Here is a 17623-nt window from a genome sequence, read left to right as displayed (position 1 = left end):
TTGGCCCAGGGCGTGACCCCGGAGACCCGGGATCAAGTCCAACGTCGGGCTCCCTGCATGGAGCCTGCGTATCCCTCTGCCTCTGTCTCTGCCCCTCCTCCCTCTCTTTCTGTGTGTGTCTATCATGAATAAATAAATAAAATCTTTAAAGATAAAGACAAACATAGATAACATCACAGAAACAATGCTATGTGGTATCTATGTAATTTCTACAGGGAATTAATTTATTTCAATATTAGTGAGCTTTTGTTCTTCTAGAAGTTTACAGCAGCAAAATTCCATGAATTTCGGCAATAAATGATATCCTCTTTAGCAGCATAAACTTTCCACGGGGAAGAAAGCTAGGTAAGAACATTTTGACTTCTGTGCTTAACATCCACTCGGATAAGTAACAAATCTCTCAGGAAAGGTACACTTGAAAGGACACCAGGGTTAAATACAACAACATACTCTTTGAAAAGCAGGAGACATATGCAAGGAAGCAGGATGCTTTAGAGAGTGGGCTCTGGATTTAAAAACTGGCCCTGTCACTTGCCAGCCCTGTATCTTTGGGCAAGTTACCAAACCTCCACGCTTTAATCTCCCCATCTGTAAAATGGGCATAAAACCCCAGCTGTCTCAGAGTGCTGCTGTGGGAATCACGGGCACGATTACTGTACTCTCCCCACGACAGCGCCTGGCACACAGAAAGCGCGCCAAATGCTCATCTGCAGTCCTAGGAGGCAAACACATAACACATCACAGAGAATGACTGGATTCAATGAACAAGGAAATAAAATCTTCGTTCTGAGCCTGGCAGTTAAGCAAGAACATTAAAGAAAAGTGAAGAGTCACTAACCTAGATGCCTTGAGATAGCTTGAGGTTTTAGCTAGTTGCTGGTGCACAGGTAATACCTTTTCCTGCCAAACCCAACTGATGCGGCTTCTAAAAACCAGTATTATTTACTCAAGAGAGGGGACAGCATTCGGGGCCAGTGGGATTCCAGAGTGAAGACTACAATCACTGCCGCCCGAACTTGGGCGTCCACGCCTCCTTTGTGGCTTCCTCCTCTGCTACCCACATTGGCTTGGGGACCTGTTCCTACGGAATGTGGCAAGTGCGATGGGAACCCAGAGGGCTCTGAGCCTCACACAGCCAGAATCTCTGCAAATCAAAGGGCTTTGGCTTGGTACCAACAAGCACACGTCCACGTACACACACGCACACACAAGTATACACATACGCACACAAACGCTGCTCATCTTTGAAAGCTCTGCCAGAAGCAGCAGTATCAGCAGGATGGCTCGGCCTCAGAGTACTAGGATTTTAGATTAGATGGCTCCGTACTACATTTTATGTACAACATAAAATAAACCATAGGGATTTTATATTCAGAGTCTGTCCCTTATCAAGCTGTCTCTTGAAACTGCAGCCTCCGTGTACCCTGAGCAACAGAACAGGATGGACTCCCCGCTCCAGACTTGAATTCTATTATCACCTACACCAGACTTTATCCTCAGAAGTGGCCATCAGATCCCTTGCTAGAAGGACACAGCAGACCGTGGCTTCTCCCTCGTAGACGGCTCCTTGCCCCCAAAACTCTCCTCCCTATGGCAAGATGCAAAGGCTTGGGTCCCAGATGCCACCACACATCTACATCTCTGTCCTGCATCCGGGTGCTATAGATGTGCACTAGTGAGTAGGGACACAGGGACAAGGCTGGCTTGATGTGCAGGGAACACGCAGTTCTGGAGACCACAGGTCAAGCTACCTTCTCACTGCAGAAACACTGGAACACATCAGGAGAAGCTGGATCAAATATCCAGAGAAGGAGACTCTGAGCACGGTGCTCCGCACTTTGAGCCAAAGGCCATATGGCTTTCACCTCCATGTGGTTCTGAAGTGATGCTCAGATAGTTCACAGAATAGAAGGAAGAGGGAAGGAAGCAATCATCGTGTGAGAACTGAAAACAGACACTCACTCATTATAAAATAGTATAAATCAATAGTGGGGCTATGCCTTCCTTCACAGTTTACCCCATGGGAACCCAGGGATCAGAGGCACGAGTCCAACAACTTGAAGTGTGAATCTCATCTGACCTTTAAGGGAGCAGCACCCCACTGCCCCATCCCAGGGGTGTGGAATGGATAGGCTGGGTACCAGGCCACGGCTACTCTGTGAGAGAGATGCAGGTCAAGTTCACATGTGGCGTCACAAGGCAGAGAACAGACTCCACACCCACCACCTCCCGCACTCTGCACCAGGCCTGCCTTTCACTCTGGTCAGCATTACAACCAGCTCTGTGGCTTCCTTAATGACGTGGCAAGCCATTGTTTGCTGCATCAGGGACGATGTGAATCAAAACTATAATGAGACACACTACACATCGATCACCAGGGCTAAAATGCAAAAGAGTGGTCATGGCAAATTCTGGTGTGGATGCAGAAAAACTGGATCACTGTCACCTTGCTAGTGAGAATGTAAGATGGTACAGCCACAGTCTGGCAGTTTCTAAAAACCTAAAAATGCAGAGAGCATGCAACCCTGCATACCTACCCCAGGGCACTCATGCCAAAGAAAGGAACTTATTATGTTCACAAAAAAACTCTATATGCGAATGTTCATGGCAGCTTTATTTCTAATAGCCCCAAACTGGAAAGAGCCCAGATGTCCTTCAGCAGGTGAATAGTTGGACCAGCTGTGATACATCCATACCATGGAATGCCTCTCAGCCTCTCAGTAATCAAAAGGAGCAAACTACTGATACTTCCGACAACCTGAATGAATCTCCAGGGAATTCAGCAGCGTGAAAAAAGCCAACCCTAAAATGTTATCTTTGATGTGATGCATAATACATCACATTTGAAATGACAAAAATTTTAGAAGTGGAGAAAAAATTAGTGCATGCCCAGGTTTAGAGAGGGGAGAGGTGGAGGGGCAAGGAGGCGGCACTATAGATGGGCGGCAACAGGGGCCCTTGTGGTGGCGGGGTCCAGAAGCAGCGCCACGGACAAGCACAATTACAACAGGAAGATCTGGGTAACATCTGTGAATTCCATCAATGCCGAGCCCCTGGGTGCAGAACGGTGTTCTAGTTTTGCAAAATGTTGCCACTAAGGGAACCTGGGTAAAGTGTATACAGATCTCTCTGTATTTCTTTTTATAACCGCAATGCCTATGAATCTACAATTATCTCCATAAAAAAATGCAATAAGAAAGAAGGAAAAAAAATTAAAAAGGAGGTCAATGGGAATTTCTTCCAGGAATCATATGCGATTGAGAACAGATGATCATTGTTGGTGCTTTCAGAAATTATAAAACACAAGCCCTGGAAAGTTACCCAACAGCCTACAGAGGGAAAGGATAAACAAGGCACAAGATTAATATTTAATAAGTATGAAGAAAATGCTCACTTTTTAAAGCTGAAATAGGACAAATGCAAACACCATTCAAGAACCTAGACAGAGTGAAAATCACTTGGGCTAATTAATAAACACATGTGGTTACAACAAGATGGCACATTGATGGCAAACCGTCGCCTTGACAGAGGATGCCCCGGACCTACGCTAAGGGGGGCTCGGGCTCAGCTCTGTATCTCTCCAGGATGCAAAGCCCTGCGCCAGTGTAAGGAAACCACCCAATCTCCAGGTCTGTTTCTCCCAATAACTGTTTGCATCACAGAGTGGGGAGGATGTGTTCGCTATCGGAGAGCCCCCATGGTATCCAGGCAACACCACTGTTCCCACCAGGCACGAATCAGACGCCTTGTAAAAAGGTGGGAGCTTTTCTCCCTCTACTCACTTATTCTGCATCATGTTCATTATCACCCAGTCGAAAGGGTAGACGTTCTTCCCAATGAGGTTCTTAAACATGATGAATGTTTCCATCAGGAAATCCTGAAATAAAAAAACAGAACATTGCAACAGCCCACCAAGAGAGGGAGAAAACCAATCCCCTCTTGAGTAATTACAAAAAATGACCTCTTTTTTTTTTTTTTTTAAAGCTGAATGAAAACATTCTAAAAAGTAATGAAGATATATCACAGGTGCTTTTTTTTCTTCCCGTTTGTCAGAGCACCTCCTGTTTGTGATAGCTTTCTCAGGGATATATTCAGAAACAGTACCTGGGTAGGTCTCTGTAAGAGCCATCATAGATTTCCAGGTTACAAATGTGCGTTCTTTCTGCTGATAGGAAAAGGTACTTTTTGCGCACATAACATGTAAGGTTTACTCTAAATACATTTTTCATTATGAGCAGGGCCCATCAGGCTACCAAGTATTAATAGCCATTCCTTTTTCTTATGTAATTGAGAAACGGGGAAAAAAAAAAAAAGGATTCAAGCGGGAGCTCCTGACCATCAGCACCAGGTCAGTTCACCATACCCAACTGAGCCTCTGGTCATGTGGCCACTTTCACAGGGCAGCTCCGACCCCATGAACTACTCAGTTATGCCTATGCCACCCTGGACATGACCCGCTGTACTCCACGGTAATCCTCCGCTGTGCTACCCTGCTTCCACGTTGATGACTCTGCTCGAGGCCTCAGGAAGAGGTAACCCGGATCCTAGGGGCTCCAGCCTCTGCCTGGCAAAATTAGGAGAATTTCTTCAACCTGATGGCTTGGCGCTTGCTCTGAGCTGACCAGGACAAAATCAGCGATTATCCTGAAAAGCACACCTCCCCGGTAGTCCACACGCTCCCTCAAGTTGTGCGGCAGGCAGGGGAAAAGCACCAGGGACTCCACTTAGAAAAATGAGGCCGTGGCCAGAGGTTGCCAAATGAGTGGATATTTCTCATTTCTTTAATCTATGGAATCATAATTAGGTGCAATGGCTGTGAAGCCCAACGTGGCATTCAGAATTTAAGCAGCCAAGGAAGCAACTCCCAGCAAAGTCCTAAACAAGCGCTTCTTGCAAAAAGGAGCAAGTTAAACTCGGTGGCATCAGTAAGCTGAGGTGCCAAGGGAAATACTTCCTTGGCAACCTTACCAGCAGTGCCACGTCCTGGCAGGTCATGCCTACTGTGTGCACCCTCCCATGAATAAAACCTCAGGGAGCAACGGTGACCCCCTTTTTACAACAGATGCTCCCAGGCGAGACGAGAATCAAGACCGGGACCTCTTCGAGAGGGAAGAGTCCACTCCGTGTCCTCCAGACTCTGGCTCGCCCATGCTGTGACCGCCAAGCCTCAAGTTCACACCAGGCAGGAGTGCTCCAGGCCCCGGACACGATGAACGGGGTCTCTCTCCCCAGGCTAATAACTGCAATTCATATTTCCCCACTTAGGTATTCCCACTTTGTCAAGAGTTTCACATTTTAATGACCAGGTTGCATATTTGGCCGGCTGAGTGCCATAATTTGGCCTCATCTCTATTTGCATGAAATTGCTGGCTTTCTTGCTGATCACTCCTCAAAGCCTAATAATTGAGATACAGGGTCTGGGTTTTATTATTCTGGAAGAGAAGCATATTTTCCCAACTCCCTGATTTTTTTTTTCTAGGAAACACAGTCCCATCCTTCATTAGTATGGCTCAGCTGTTAAATTTCAGTACTTTGCTGATCAGACAAAATGTTGCATATTGTGGAAGATGAGGTTTTGCAAGGCGTCCTTGTCCGTCTGCATAATTTGCTAGCCAAGCCGATGGCTCCCGCCACGGCCGATGAGGCTTAGCAGACTATTACGCTGGGATCTCCAAGTCAACAAGGGGACACAGAGGACTAATACGAGATATTCTGGGGAAATGTCATCCTTCAGTGAGAATCCATTTCTGCTGTATTTTTCTGTTTGATTATTCACAGGATGCCCCATATAATAAGTGGGCAGCTCTAACAATAGCCATCAATCCATAGGCACAATCTTCTTGTCACGAATCCATCTGCTTCTGTCCACCCCCATCCCCATCCACCTGAATTAAGGTCATCCTCTCTTACCTGAACTGTCAACGGGGAATCCCAGCCTATCTGCCCATGTCCACTCTTGTCCCTCGCAATCCCCCACCCGTGACCCAGAACAGTCTTCTCAAACTCAAATCTGGTCAAGGCACTGACACTTCCCAATCTCCCATTTAACCTGTATCTCCAGGGACTTTCTGATATTTCTTAGAATAAAGACAAAGTGTCTTGACATCAGAAGAAAATCCTGATAAGCCAAAAGAGTAAGTGTTTCAGACAAGGACCCTCAATAGATGCTAAATTCATCAGATAAAGACTGGTCAGGGGATTGGACATTTGCCAACGTTCTATGGGTGCCTAAGCATCAGCCAAAGATTACATGATAGTTGTGAAGGGGCACATATCTTCACAGTGGGGAGCTCAGGCTGGTACCCACTCTCAACCACGCAACAAAACTTACGGTCAGCAATGGTCAGCTCGGCATTCCCACCCACCTAACGGGCACGACGGGTAGCATTTAACACCAGCTTTGAAGCTCTCCTGCCAAAACGATGAACTTGAATTTTAGGCCAACCTTCCAGTTTGCAGGACATGTGGAGGGACAGGGGAACACGCTGAAAGCCATTACCAAGCAGCACAAAGAAAGACAAGACAAGGTGAGGGATTATTCTAGAAAAAAAGAGAAATAAAGGAGGCGCAGCCAAATGCAATGAGTGAATCTGGACTGGATCCTGATTTGAGGAGGCCCCTAATGAAAGACCAGAAAGAATGGGAAAAATTAAGAAAATCAGAGTATAAAAAAAAATAATAAAAGAAAGAAAATAAAAGAAAGAAAAGAAAAAGAAAAAGAAAGAAAAAGAAAAAGAAAAAGAAAATAAAGAAAATCAGAGTATGGACATTATGTATTTTATGTTCTGAAAAGACAATGAGGCCACTGGGGATGCTCTTGATTCTTGAGAGGGGTCGGCTGAGACACTAGTGGAGTGGCACGTTTCTCACACACTTAACGAGGTTTGGCTGCATAGTTACTGAAACAGAAGAGACACAGAAGGGGCAGGTATAGCGAAGTGCTTGCAACTGGTGGATTGGGGTGTTAGGAATAGTAGTTTTCATTGTACTATTCTTTCAGGTTCTCTGTATGTTTGAAGTTTTTCATCACAAATAGGGCAAGTAAAAGTGGGGGAATGCAAACGAGAACCATGGACCATATCAATGTTGGCATGCTGTTTTGATTCCGTGCTATAGTTCTGCGCGGTGTTACTACTGGGGAAACTGGGTATAGTATTACTTTTTACAGCCACATGTGATTCCAAAATTACCTCTAAAGTTGACTCAAAACAATAAATGCTTGAAAAATAATTCTAAAACAATGAGGAGCAAACAAATGGTGTAGAAAGTTGAAAACAAGCAAAGAACAGAGTTTCTCGGCATGGCGTCTGGGGTCCTGTGTGCTTTGATGACCCTGTCCAGGCTCATCCCATCCCTGGTACCCTGGCTGCCGCCTCCTGCGCAGGTTCCTATACATGACATGCCCTCCTCCCCCCTACATGGCTCTTTCTTCTATTCCTCAATATCCCACAATCCTCTCCTTTGCAAAGGCTTCACAACTAGCTGACTCCGTCTAATCTGAGTACTTTATAAGAACCATGCCTTTGCAGCAGGGATAATGGGGGTTAGTTGGAAGGAACCCCTGATTAACGGTGACGTTCTCTACCAGACTATAGAACCACGAGGGCAGGAACTTGTCTGCTTTGCCCACTACTTCCTCCACTAACCTAAAATAAAGTTGGTGTTTAATAAATAACTATTGACTGAATTCACTAAGAAAAGATTCTGTACTCCCCAGACATATCACCTGGTGAAGAGTATCTTTGCTATAGCTTCATTTAAAGGAAACGGTCACAAGAAATAAGAAATGTGTTTATCACAAGGCTCCTCCTCCCACTCAGGATGCTGCAAGTCAATCTGCAGTGGCTACTTCATATGGAGCTCAAGGCTCACCCACGAGCAGAGCATTTCGTAGGCATGGATGGTCACCTGACATCCTTGCTTTCCTGACCCCCATGAGCACCTTTGCTCATCACTACCCAGCTGGGAGTATCAGGACCACCTCCGTAGAGGCTGGTGGCCTAGTGCCACAGACCAGGTAAGGAGGAATGAGCAACGGGTGCGCATCTGCCTGGTGAGACCAGGGCAGGTATCAGGTCAAGGTCCTCAGAAGGGGTGGGACTGACACTGAATGAAGGCAAGAGGGTGTTCTAGATGGAGGAACCTGCTCGCTCACAAGCCTGTCAATTTGGCTTCCCGAGGTTAGAATCTAGAAGTGGAGAGGCCACCAGGACAGGTGAGGCTGCTTGGGGACACATGATCAGCCGTGAGTCCACGGTGGAGGCAAAAGGCCCACAGCCCTCGGGTTCTGCGTTCACTCAACATTGAACCAGCAAGCATTACTTCTACCTGCATCATCCTTGGATACAGCACTGTTCATTCAGTCACTTGACAAACATTTCTGAAGGGCCACCTAGTGGCAATTTAGGACAAGTGGCAAGACAGCTCTGTTCCCCAGACGGTCCAGGGCACTGCCCATCACCTCCAGTCTTATTAAGGAGACTGAGCAAGTTCTCTACTTATGTTCCTGATGTTGATATTGGGCACATGACAGCTAGCAGCCCATCCTACAGCTCAGCATCTCCACTGCAGAAGAACATAAAGGTCTCGCAAGGCACCCAACGCTAAAGAGATGGGTCTGCCCTGAGTGTCTGGAACCCTACGTGTCTGTTTTTGTTCGTTTCTGGGTCACTCATTCTGCCTCACACAGTGCTCCGTCCTCTCTCCCTGTCCTGGGGTCCAAGGGGTCATCTGAGAGACTAAGAGTAACAGCTCTGAGGCATACGACTTTGGTGCTGATAGTAACTGCGGTTTTCGATGGGAATCGCTCATCCAGCCAACCAAAGGCTAAATCAGAAAACCTGGAGCGGCACTTGTTACAAAGAAATAGTCCTGAGAAAACAGTCGAGGCTATTTTCATATTGCAGTAGTACTAACTAACTTTCAATTATTTAACATAAAATGATCTATCATTTTTGTAAGTGCCTGTCAGAGTAGAAAAATAGTCCAATACTTTCTGTGTAGAGTTAATGGATAGGAACACATTTTACAAAGGTTCTGACAGATTAACAACAATAAAAAAGGGCCTACAATCCTTGCGATACGAATTTGTGATATCCAAACCACAAATGCCATTTTAAAACGGAAATCAAATCGTCTGCAAATAATTGATTTTCTGAACTGCTGTGTCTAAAGAAAAAAAAAAAATCCCTCGGGAAATCAGGACCACAACATGTAGTAAGTAGCTGATCATCTGCTCCGTGCAAGGAGAGAGGGCACAAGACTTGGACTTCGGCAAATTACAGTCATTTTTAAAATCCATTCTGTAGAATCACTTTTCACAATGCACTGAAGCTTCCCAACCAATGGCACCTCTTAATGGTTCAGATGAAATATTTTTCACAGTTTGCATGTGTGGATTTGGATCCTATGACTATTCTGATAAAGGGCAAATGATTAATGGGAGCCCTAAGTATACCCTCCATCATGATGGGTAATGCTTCTCAGTCTGAGAACTGTATCATTGAGCCTGGAATGCTATTTAGGAAATTGTTCATATAGGTTCAGCTACAGCCCTCCTTACACTGACCCCAACAGGGTGGAGGGAGGGATACAGTTAAGATTCACTGGCTGCATGGGACGTTCCACGTATCAAATATGATTTCACTGTGCCATGACTGCTGAGGGATGACAGGACACAAATATAATGCAGATCATGTACCTGAGCGTATACCTCCTTTAAGCTGCACGTCCGTGTTTTTGAAAAGAAGTCAACACCCGGAGACACAAATACATTATACGTTCTTGCTCCTTCACTTTCATTTAAGGAAAACTGCTATGATTTGAAGGTTTAGATCCATTTTTGTCTCCTTAGAAATTTAAATACATGCATGCGTGCACACACACTGGGGGTGGCAACACGAAGAAGGCCATTTCTTATTAGAAATGATCCTTTGAAAAACAACCACTAAATGTATCCTTCTTCGCCTCCCTTAGTAAGGTAAATACAATGATGTGAAGTGTAACCAACCTTGTTCTGGAAACACTAGTAGCATCTGCTGGATCCCACAGGAATCTAGGGGGTCTCAGAAATGAAATCTGTGCCACTTTACCCCAGAGATTAGGTTCACATCTAACCGAGAGCTCTGCCAACAAGGGTGGTCGTAGCTTTACGGAAGACATCTGCTGTATGGCCGTGGGATTTCGGTCATTAGGGAGGTGGTTCCAAAGCACTCACTTCCCCTCTATTATGCTTCTCCTAATTAAGCTGTAACACAGTTGTATTGAGGATGACTGGAGAATTATTTGGAGAAACGCTGATGAGCCCCCATGATTAGAGCTAATTAATACCAGAGTATAATTTAAAGCTGAAAAGACTCTGGCTTCTGCTATTGAGAAGTCAATCAATAAGTGAACAGGAGTTACTAGATGATTCTCCGTGGGTAGCGTCTCCACATCTCCAGTGATTCCATAGCATAAGGAAGCTCTTTCTGGGCTTACATGCTGAGTCACTCCCTAGCTCAGCATTAGGAACAAGTCCGTGTGTTGGGAACCGCATCTTCTAAGAAATATGGACTCCCTTGCCAGATGGATTATCAAACCAATTAGAGCCAAGTCCTCATGCAAAATCATACTTGAAATACTGATGTCAATGTTTTGCCTAAAATACTGGCCCCCAAACACAGTCATATGAAAAGGGCCAAAGTTACACTCACCACAACATCGGTCCTCATTTTCCCGAAAGTCTTGATCAAATGGGCGTAATGATAATCTTCCATTTGTCGTAAAATAGCTGTCATACAAGCCACAAAGTTTCCCTGTAAAGGAATCAAAAGAACAATGAGATGGGAAGAGAACACCACTTATAGGAAAAGTTGCTATGAACTAAGAGTCTGGTGTTGAAACGGTCAAGGAGAAGCAACGGAGTGTGGGCAGGGGGCCTGCGATCTCTGGCACCCCCACTGGCTGGCCAGCATGAGAGGACCAGTCCTTCCCACCTCATGACTTGAGTCATGCTCTATCTCCTTGTCTCTGCCTTAAATGTTTCCTGACACATGGTTGTCCAGCCTGGAAAAACAAGCTCTAAATATTTTTGCATTAAATATGCAAAAATTAAAGACAAGATTGAAACCACTGACACTTATGTCTTGTCCTCCATGGAAAGTTGCTCTCTTATTACCAGGCGAGATGTGTGTGCAGCCCTTCCTCTTGGGCCGTGGCAAAGAGAGGCCCTTATTTCTCAAAATCTGCCTGTGTCCCCCTTGGCCAATTTGGAGGCAATCACCACCGATTCCACAATGAGTTATGGTCCAATTCTTTTCCACAAGAAGAATGTGAGGAGGCATGCAGGCTCATCAGAATGTAAAGTGGGAGAGAGGAGAGTTTCTCCTAGCAGAAAGAGCAGGGAGGGAAAACAGAAACCACCAAACAGAATCAAGACATGGAGAAAATAACAGGCCAATGCAGTTAACGAAGAGGCAGCCAGTATGTGTGCAGCTGTGGGTGTGCACAGGCAGGTGTGTGTGTGTACACATGCACTGAAGGGTGGGAGGAAGCCCAAGTGGTCCTGTTGCCACTGACTGCAACTGATCCCTTCTGTGGGTCGTGGCGAAGGACATCTTAAAAGCCTTCCTTGCTTTTCTATATTTGTCCCTAAATTAAGGGACATTTTAAGAAACACAGGACATACACTTTTTCCCATTAAACCAGTAAGAGTTTGGTCTAATTACAGGATGAGACATACTTTGAGACATATCCCCAATTTTGGCCTCTTCCATGAGTTCCCAAACTGCCTTCTTTTACAAACCCTACTCTTATCTTACAAGCAGTATATTCGAATACGTCCATGTCCTCTATATTAATCTGGAACACACTCTCTACCATGAAATGTTACAGTCCAATATTTTTCCCGACCTATTTTATTTCTACAGCGTACGTGTGTGCTTCCAAATGAGTCCTCAAAGGGTGCGTTATGCAAATTGAACAAATACAAGAATGACAATGTGGTCCCTTTCATTTGCACAGAAATGTAAATTATGAATGATGAATTAAAAATGAATTATGAATTAAAAATTATTTGTGAATGATGATAATTGCCCAGATTTGGATTCCGAGTTGGTATTCAGAGAAAGAGTTAAAGAATGCTTGTTTTCTGCTTGAGGAATGATTTATAAAATGGCACAATGTCTGTGAACATGAACTTTTGAGATATGTAAATATTTGGCATCCTCGTGAGCTCAGGAGAAGCTGTCGTCATATCTCTACTCTTCATGAGATGCCATCTTTCGGGAATGGGTCTTCATAATATTACATGTTGATGGACTACCTACCATGTGACAAGTGGTGTGCTGAGTCCCCATTCAACCCCACCACTGATTCTCCTCTTGTCCCATTTTACAGGCACTAGGACAGAGGCTGAATGATCGCCCTCAATGAGTAAGTGGAAAAACTGGGTGTGAACCCAGAGTGGCTGGCCGCAAGGTGGCTGCTTAGTAGCTGAGCTGATTTCTTTCCTCTTGCCCAGATGTGCATTTTAATTCTCTTTCTGAGAAATCTGAGGATGCTGCTGATGGGACAACGTGAGGTGGAGACTCACTTTCTGCACTTTTGCAGGCATCAGAGAAAGTTGCAGGAGGGTGAGAAGAGGCCACCACAGACAGGGCCCCAGTCCCCTCCCTAACACAGTTTTCTGCAGTTGGTCTCCTTCTCAGGAGACAAGAAGTTTCCTAAGGCAAGAAGACGCCTATATCGGCCAAGACGCACGGGCAGGGGCTCGAGTGAATTTTCTACAGGTCTAAAAGATGGGGGCTTCCACATTAGAATCGCCCAAATCACAAAGCCAGTTATGTTTATTAGATGCAGGAAAGCTCTGTACTTAACTTAAAACATCAAGTAGAAAGAAAGAAAAGCAAGACCCCAGAGCAGCTTCGAGAATGACAACAGTGGGAGAGCAGAGTAGCACAGATGAGAAAAGCAGCGCATAAGGAGTCTGGGCAGATACTCAAACAGGTGATATGGAGATACTCGATTTAGGGAGCAGACTGGCACGTAACGCTGCAAACTTCATGCAAGGCCAAGGCTGGGGCCGCTGGCGTGATGTAGAAAATGAAGAAGTCGAGAACATAGCAATTTCTACAAAGCCAGTCCTGGGAATATGCAAATAGCCAGTCGGGAAGACTTCAAGTTGGAGACAATGTCACAGGGAAGGAAAGCCAATGGGCTCTTATTCTACAGGGATGAGGACTAAAAGGGAGTATGCCCCGGGATGGGGACAGAGGCAGGGCACTGCCATGAGTCAGGAGTCAAAAGGCTCGGGGTTACCAATGTGCTATTTACTTTACCTACAGAAATGTTCAAGAACATTTGTATTGTGCAGACTTTCTTTCTTAGAGGAAGCAAATCTTTGCTATTTACTGTGCTCTTTACTATGTTAAAGCTTTGGACCCCTATCGAAATGGGGTAATACACCTGTTGAAATCCACAGAAAGCTCCCCCTTTTCTTTGGAATGGAGTCCCATGAATGGGGTACCCGTATTTCCAGAGGGAAGTGATGTGATGACCGTGAAGCTTTACTGTTCTCAAGAACCCGAAAGAACTCCATACAGCAGACTGGGGGGGGGGGGGGGAGTCTGGGGGCAGACACGGTGGGTCGTTATAGAAGCTGTACTTTAAACCAGTCATACACAAGAAGTAGACATGGGGGATAACTATGGAAAGAAAATTTTTATTCTGCAAGCTCAAAAGAAAATTACTATTCTATGCTTTTTAATTGATTTATTTGAAATGCATTTAGAAGTTCTATGAAGCTTTTGCTTTTGAACAATGGGTGGGGTGGCAGGTACGCTGGTGGTAATTGTGCAGAACTCATCCTGAAACCTGAGCATGGGGACCAAGCTCCAGCCCCAGCGGCTGAGTAAAAACAAGTAAATAAATGAAAATAAGACATATTCCTTAGACTTCAAAGCAATGCAAAACGGGGGCAGAGAAGTCAGCATATAGTTGCAGAAAACTTAAAAATCAGGACACAGAATGCCTAATAAACAAAAAAAAAAAAAAAGAAGAAGTGAACTTCATTAGCAATCACAGATGAAAATGATATACCATTATTTGCCTGCCAAAATAGCAAAGGAGTATTTAAGTGAGGATAATGTTAGCAAGGGTGCAGGGGATGAGCACTCTTACACGCTGCTGGTGGGAGCATAAATTGCTATAACCTTTTTAAAAAGCGATTTGGCAGTAGGCTTGCAAAGTCTGAGAAAAAACACTCATCTCCTCGGTGATTCCATTGCTAACAATCCACCGAAGGAAGTTCATTCAAAATACAAAATTCTGATGTCTAAAGATGTCTGTCGCATTGCTGAAAACATCTGCATGTTGAACCACAAGAAACTGTGTAAATAATGCGATGTTTTGGAGGACTGCGGGATAAGATACAGGATGCCCAGTTCAATTTGAATCTCAGATGAACAACAAAGAGTAAGCATGTCCCAAACATTGCCCTGGAAAATACTGCATGTGACATCCATACGCCAGCACGTCCATTTACCATTTAGCCAAAGCTCAGGTTGAACCACGTACCCTGCACCGCTGCTTGCTGAATCAGGCAACCATCCCGGAGTGTGATCATGAAATGTTATGCAACCACTAAAACATTAAACATTACCTATGCAAATATGAACTATTTTAATAACATGAGAAAATGCTTGAGGACCAAACATGGAGATAATTACATATCTCTATTTCAGCAATATAAAGACTATAGCACTGGAAAGGAAAAAAAGATGTAAAGAAAAAGAAGGAACAATAAGGATAAGAAAGAAGAAAAAACATACTCATTAGGGGTGGGAGAACTGAACTAGATTACTTTTGTAAAGTGAACATATATGAATATTGTAGAAGATGGTCCTGAGAAAAAAGGAGATCTTTTGGTAGCAGGGACCAACCCATCCTGTGCTTGACTTCCAGGTTTCCTGTTCCCCTATCCTCAAAAATCTCATCCACGGGCCACTCTGTCCAAGTAGACGTGGTAACTGCTCTGCACCATTCCTTAAGTCCTGTACTTCACTGGCCTCTGAACCTCGTAGAACCACCCTCCATGTTCCAGGGTTAAATCTGCTTGGGCTCCCAATGTACTGGGCAGGGGGACAGGTAGGAGAGGGGAAAAGGCAGAATGGTAGGCAGGGAGAACCAACAAGAGGGAGAACCAAGGGGGCAGAATGAGGCACTGGTGGTGGAACAGGGGACTTTCTGAAGCAGGCAAATGCACGTAGGATATAAAGGCAAAAGATTATTCTAAAAGGATAGATATTGGAGAATGGGAATTGAGTTGAACACCTACCTTTTAAACAGTATCATTGTCAGCTTTGCCGAGTGTAAGGTCTAAGGGTGAGTGCATGAATGAGAAGGAACAACCCCAAGGATTTTGGTGCCTGGTACTGAGGAGTTCTGAGAGTGTGCCTCCTTTATGTAATAAAGACGGACTAAGCCATGACCCGAAGGAGGCGTATGAAATTGCTCTTGGTAGGTCTATCAGAGATAAAAATGGTTCACATGACCCTAGAGCTCACACTCTGCATGCAGCACATCTCTTCTCTCTAGGACACATGGCATAGGGAGAAATTCTAACTCTCTTCGACGTGCTCTAAGTGGCAAGGGATGGGGGCAGCTCCAAACCACAGAAGCTGTGGAAGCTGTGAACAGTGACCCAGGAGCACCAAGTCCGGACGGCAGGCTCCTGGTAGGAATGACGCAAGAATTCCTTTTAAATCTGGGATTACACTTCATGACTTCCACGGATGACTTGTAAAAATTTTAAACATGTTTTCACCAAGTTTAAGTACTTTGAAGAGAAACTCGCAGTTAGAAGGTTAAGTTTCAAATATGGTGATGAAAACAATCCTCATAATCATCACTAAAGGCTAAAAAAAAAAGGGACCTTCCAGTGACAGGTGTGATATACTGCTCAGTGGCACTGTGCGAGAATTGTGGTGAAGGTGGGAAGATGGATGACTTGGTGAATTTCGAATTGATTTTCATTTTGGGGGGCATTCAAGCCAAAGAACTGATGCTGTAAAGCAACGTTAGGAGCACCAGAATGTAGGAAAAGGAAGTAACTGAAAACAGCGTCTTCCATTGCAAAGGTAGGCAAGACTTAAATGGAGGAGTTCTTGGTGCAGTTAAGGTGAAAGCTCTAGGGCTCATGAAGGTTTTCTGTTTGCAAAAGGGAAAGCCACAAGCAAAATGTGTAAGGGTTCTATTTGCTATGAGGAAACTTAAGAAAGAAAAATAGGGAGTCCAGAAAGTACTGCAAAATGTTCACTGTCCCAAAAGATTCCTCCAAAGTCTCTGGAGAAATACTTGTGAACATATACCTAGAGGCTTCTGCATGATGAATGAAAAATAATCCAAAACATGCCCAACCTGTTTCCTCACATAAAGCTGACAATAAAGAACATCTTTTAATTCACAAAGCCATAAGGACAAAGAGGATGAGGAGAGGACACAACTGAAGACAAGGATTCTAGAAGCTGATAAGGGAAGCATGAATGGTTACTGAGTGCCTTGAACACAAGAAGAGGGTGATAATTTAAAAGCAACCTGCTGATTCCGGGCACAGAATCCTAGAAGACTCAGAAAGCAAGGCTCCATCGTGAGGGGGAAATCAAGAACACCGATGTGTTTAACATGCGGCCTATTTGCCCACTGCCAGCCAGTCCACTGAGGGGATGCTCCCACTCATTCCCGGGCAGGGGACCACTTGGTTTATTCTCTGCCTGGAGGGGACAGTGGATGCCTGATAAAGTAGAAGAGAAAGAGGGGCAGGAGCCACCTGGCTGAAAGTATCTAGCGATAAGCAACCAAACACCATAACCATTCCACTCTCTGGTCTGCCCAACTCCCAGCATATTCGCAAGAAGGTTTAACCTAACCCCCCCTTCTAGCAATCTTAGCCCCATGTCAAACTGGAACAAGGGACCAGAAGAATCCTCTTTGAGAAAACTGAGCAGCCCAAGGGAGCATACGCACTGTCTGGCCCCAGAGGTTCAGCCCACGCAGGCTCGCCACACCTCCAAACTCTGTGCACACATGGGAAACAGTCTGATCATGACTGAACAGCCTCATGAGGAAAGAAAACAACTGGGGATATAAAAGAGAACTCAAAGATCTACAATAATTGTCCTCAAGTAGATAGGAGATCACATCCATAAAATAAGAACATAATGTTAAAAAAAGGAACAAAGAAAGCATTCTGGAATATTCAAACTATGTTAGCAGAAATAAACATTTCAATAGAAGTGTGGGAAGGTAAAATTAACAAAATCCTCCAGAAAGTGGAACACACACACACACACAAAGTAGAAACATCAGACAACCATTCAAGAGATTCAATATTTGGGGTGCATGCGTGGCTCAATCAGTTGGATATCTGACTCTTGATTTTGGCCCAAATCATGTGATCTCAGGGTCATGGGGTTGAGCCCCACCTGGGGCTCTGCATCAGGGCAGAGTCGGCTTGTCTCTCTTCCTCTATTCCTGCCCCTCCCACTTTCTCTCTCTTTCCCTCTCAAAAAAATAAATAAAATCGTTAAAATAAAAAACAAAAAACATTCATATCTGATAGACAAAGACTCCAGAAAGAAAGAAC

At 44.7% G+C, this 17623-nt stretch overlaps 1 protein-coding gene across 1 annotated transcript in view; it reads right to left on the bottom strand.

Moving 5' to 3' along the window:
* The window catches only part of DOCK1 (dedicator of cytokinesis 1), a 498451-nt gene that overhangs the window by 174142 nt on the left and 306686 nt on the right, over positions 1 to 17623 (bottom strand). The window contains 2 exon segments of the mRNA XM_055346339.1: positions 3783 to 3877; positions 10695 to 10796. Of these exon segments, the coding sequence (XP_055202314.1) occupies positions 3783 to 3877; positions 10695 to 10796 (197 nt within the window).

Source organism: Nyctereutes procyonoides, unplaced genomic scaffold (genome assembly GCF_905146905.1).
Source record: "Nyctereutes procyonoides isolate TBG_1078 unplaced genomic scaffold, NYPRO_anot_genome, whole genome shotgun sequence".
Classification (NCBI taxonomy): Eukaryota; Metazoa; Chordata; class Mammalia; order Carnivora; family Canidae; genus Nyctereutes; species Nyctereutes procyonoides.
The sequence above is the reverse complement of the archived record's forward strand: the minus strand, read 5'-3'. Positions and strand labels throughout refer to the sequence as shown.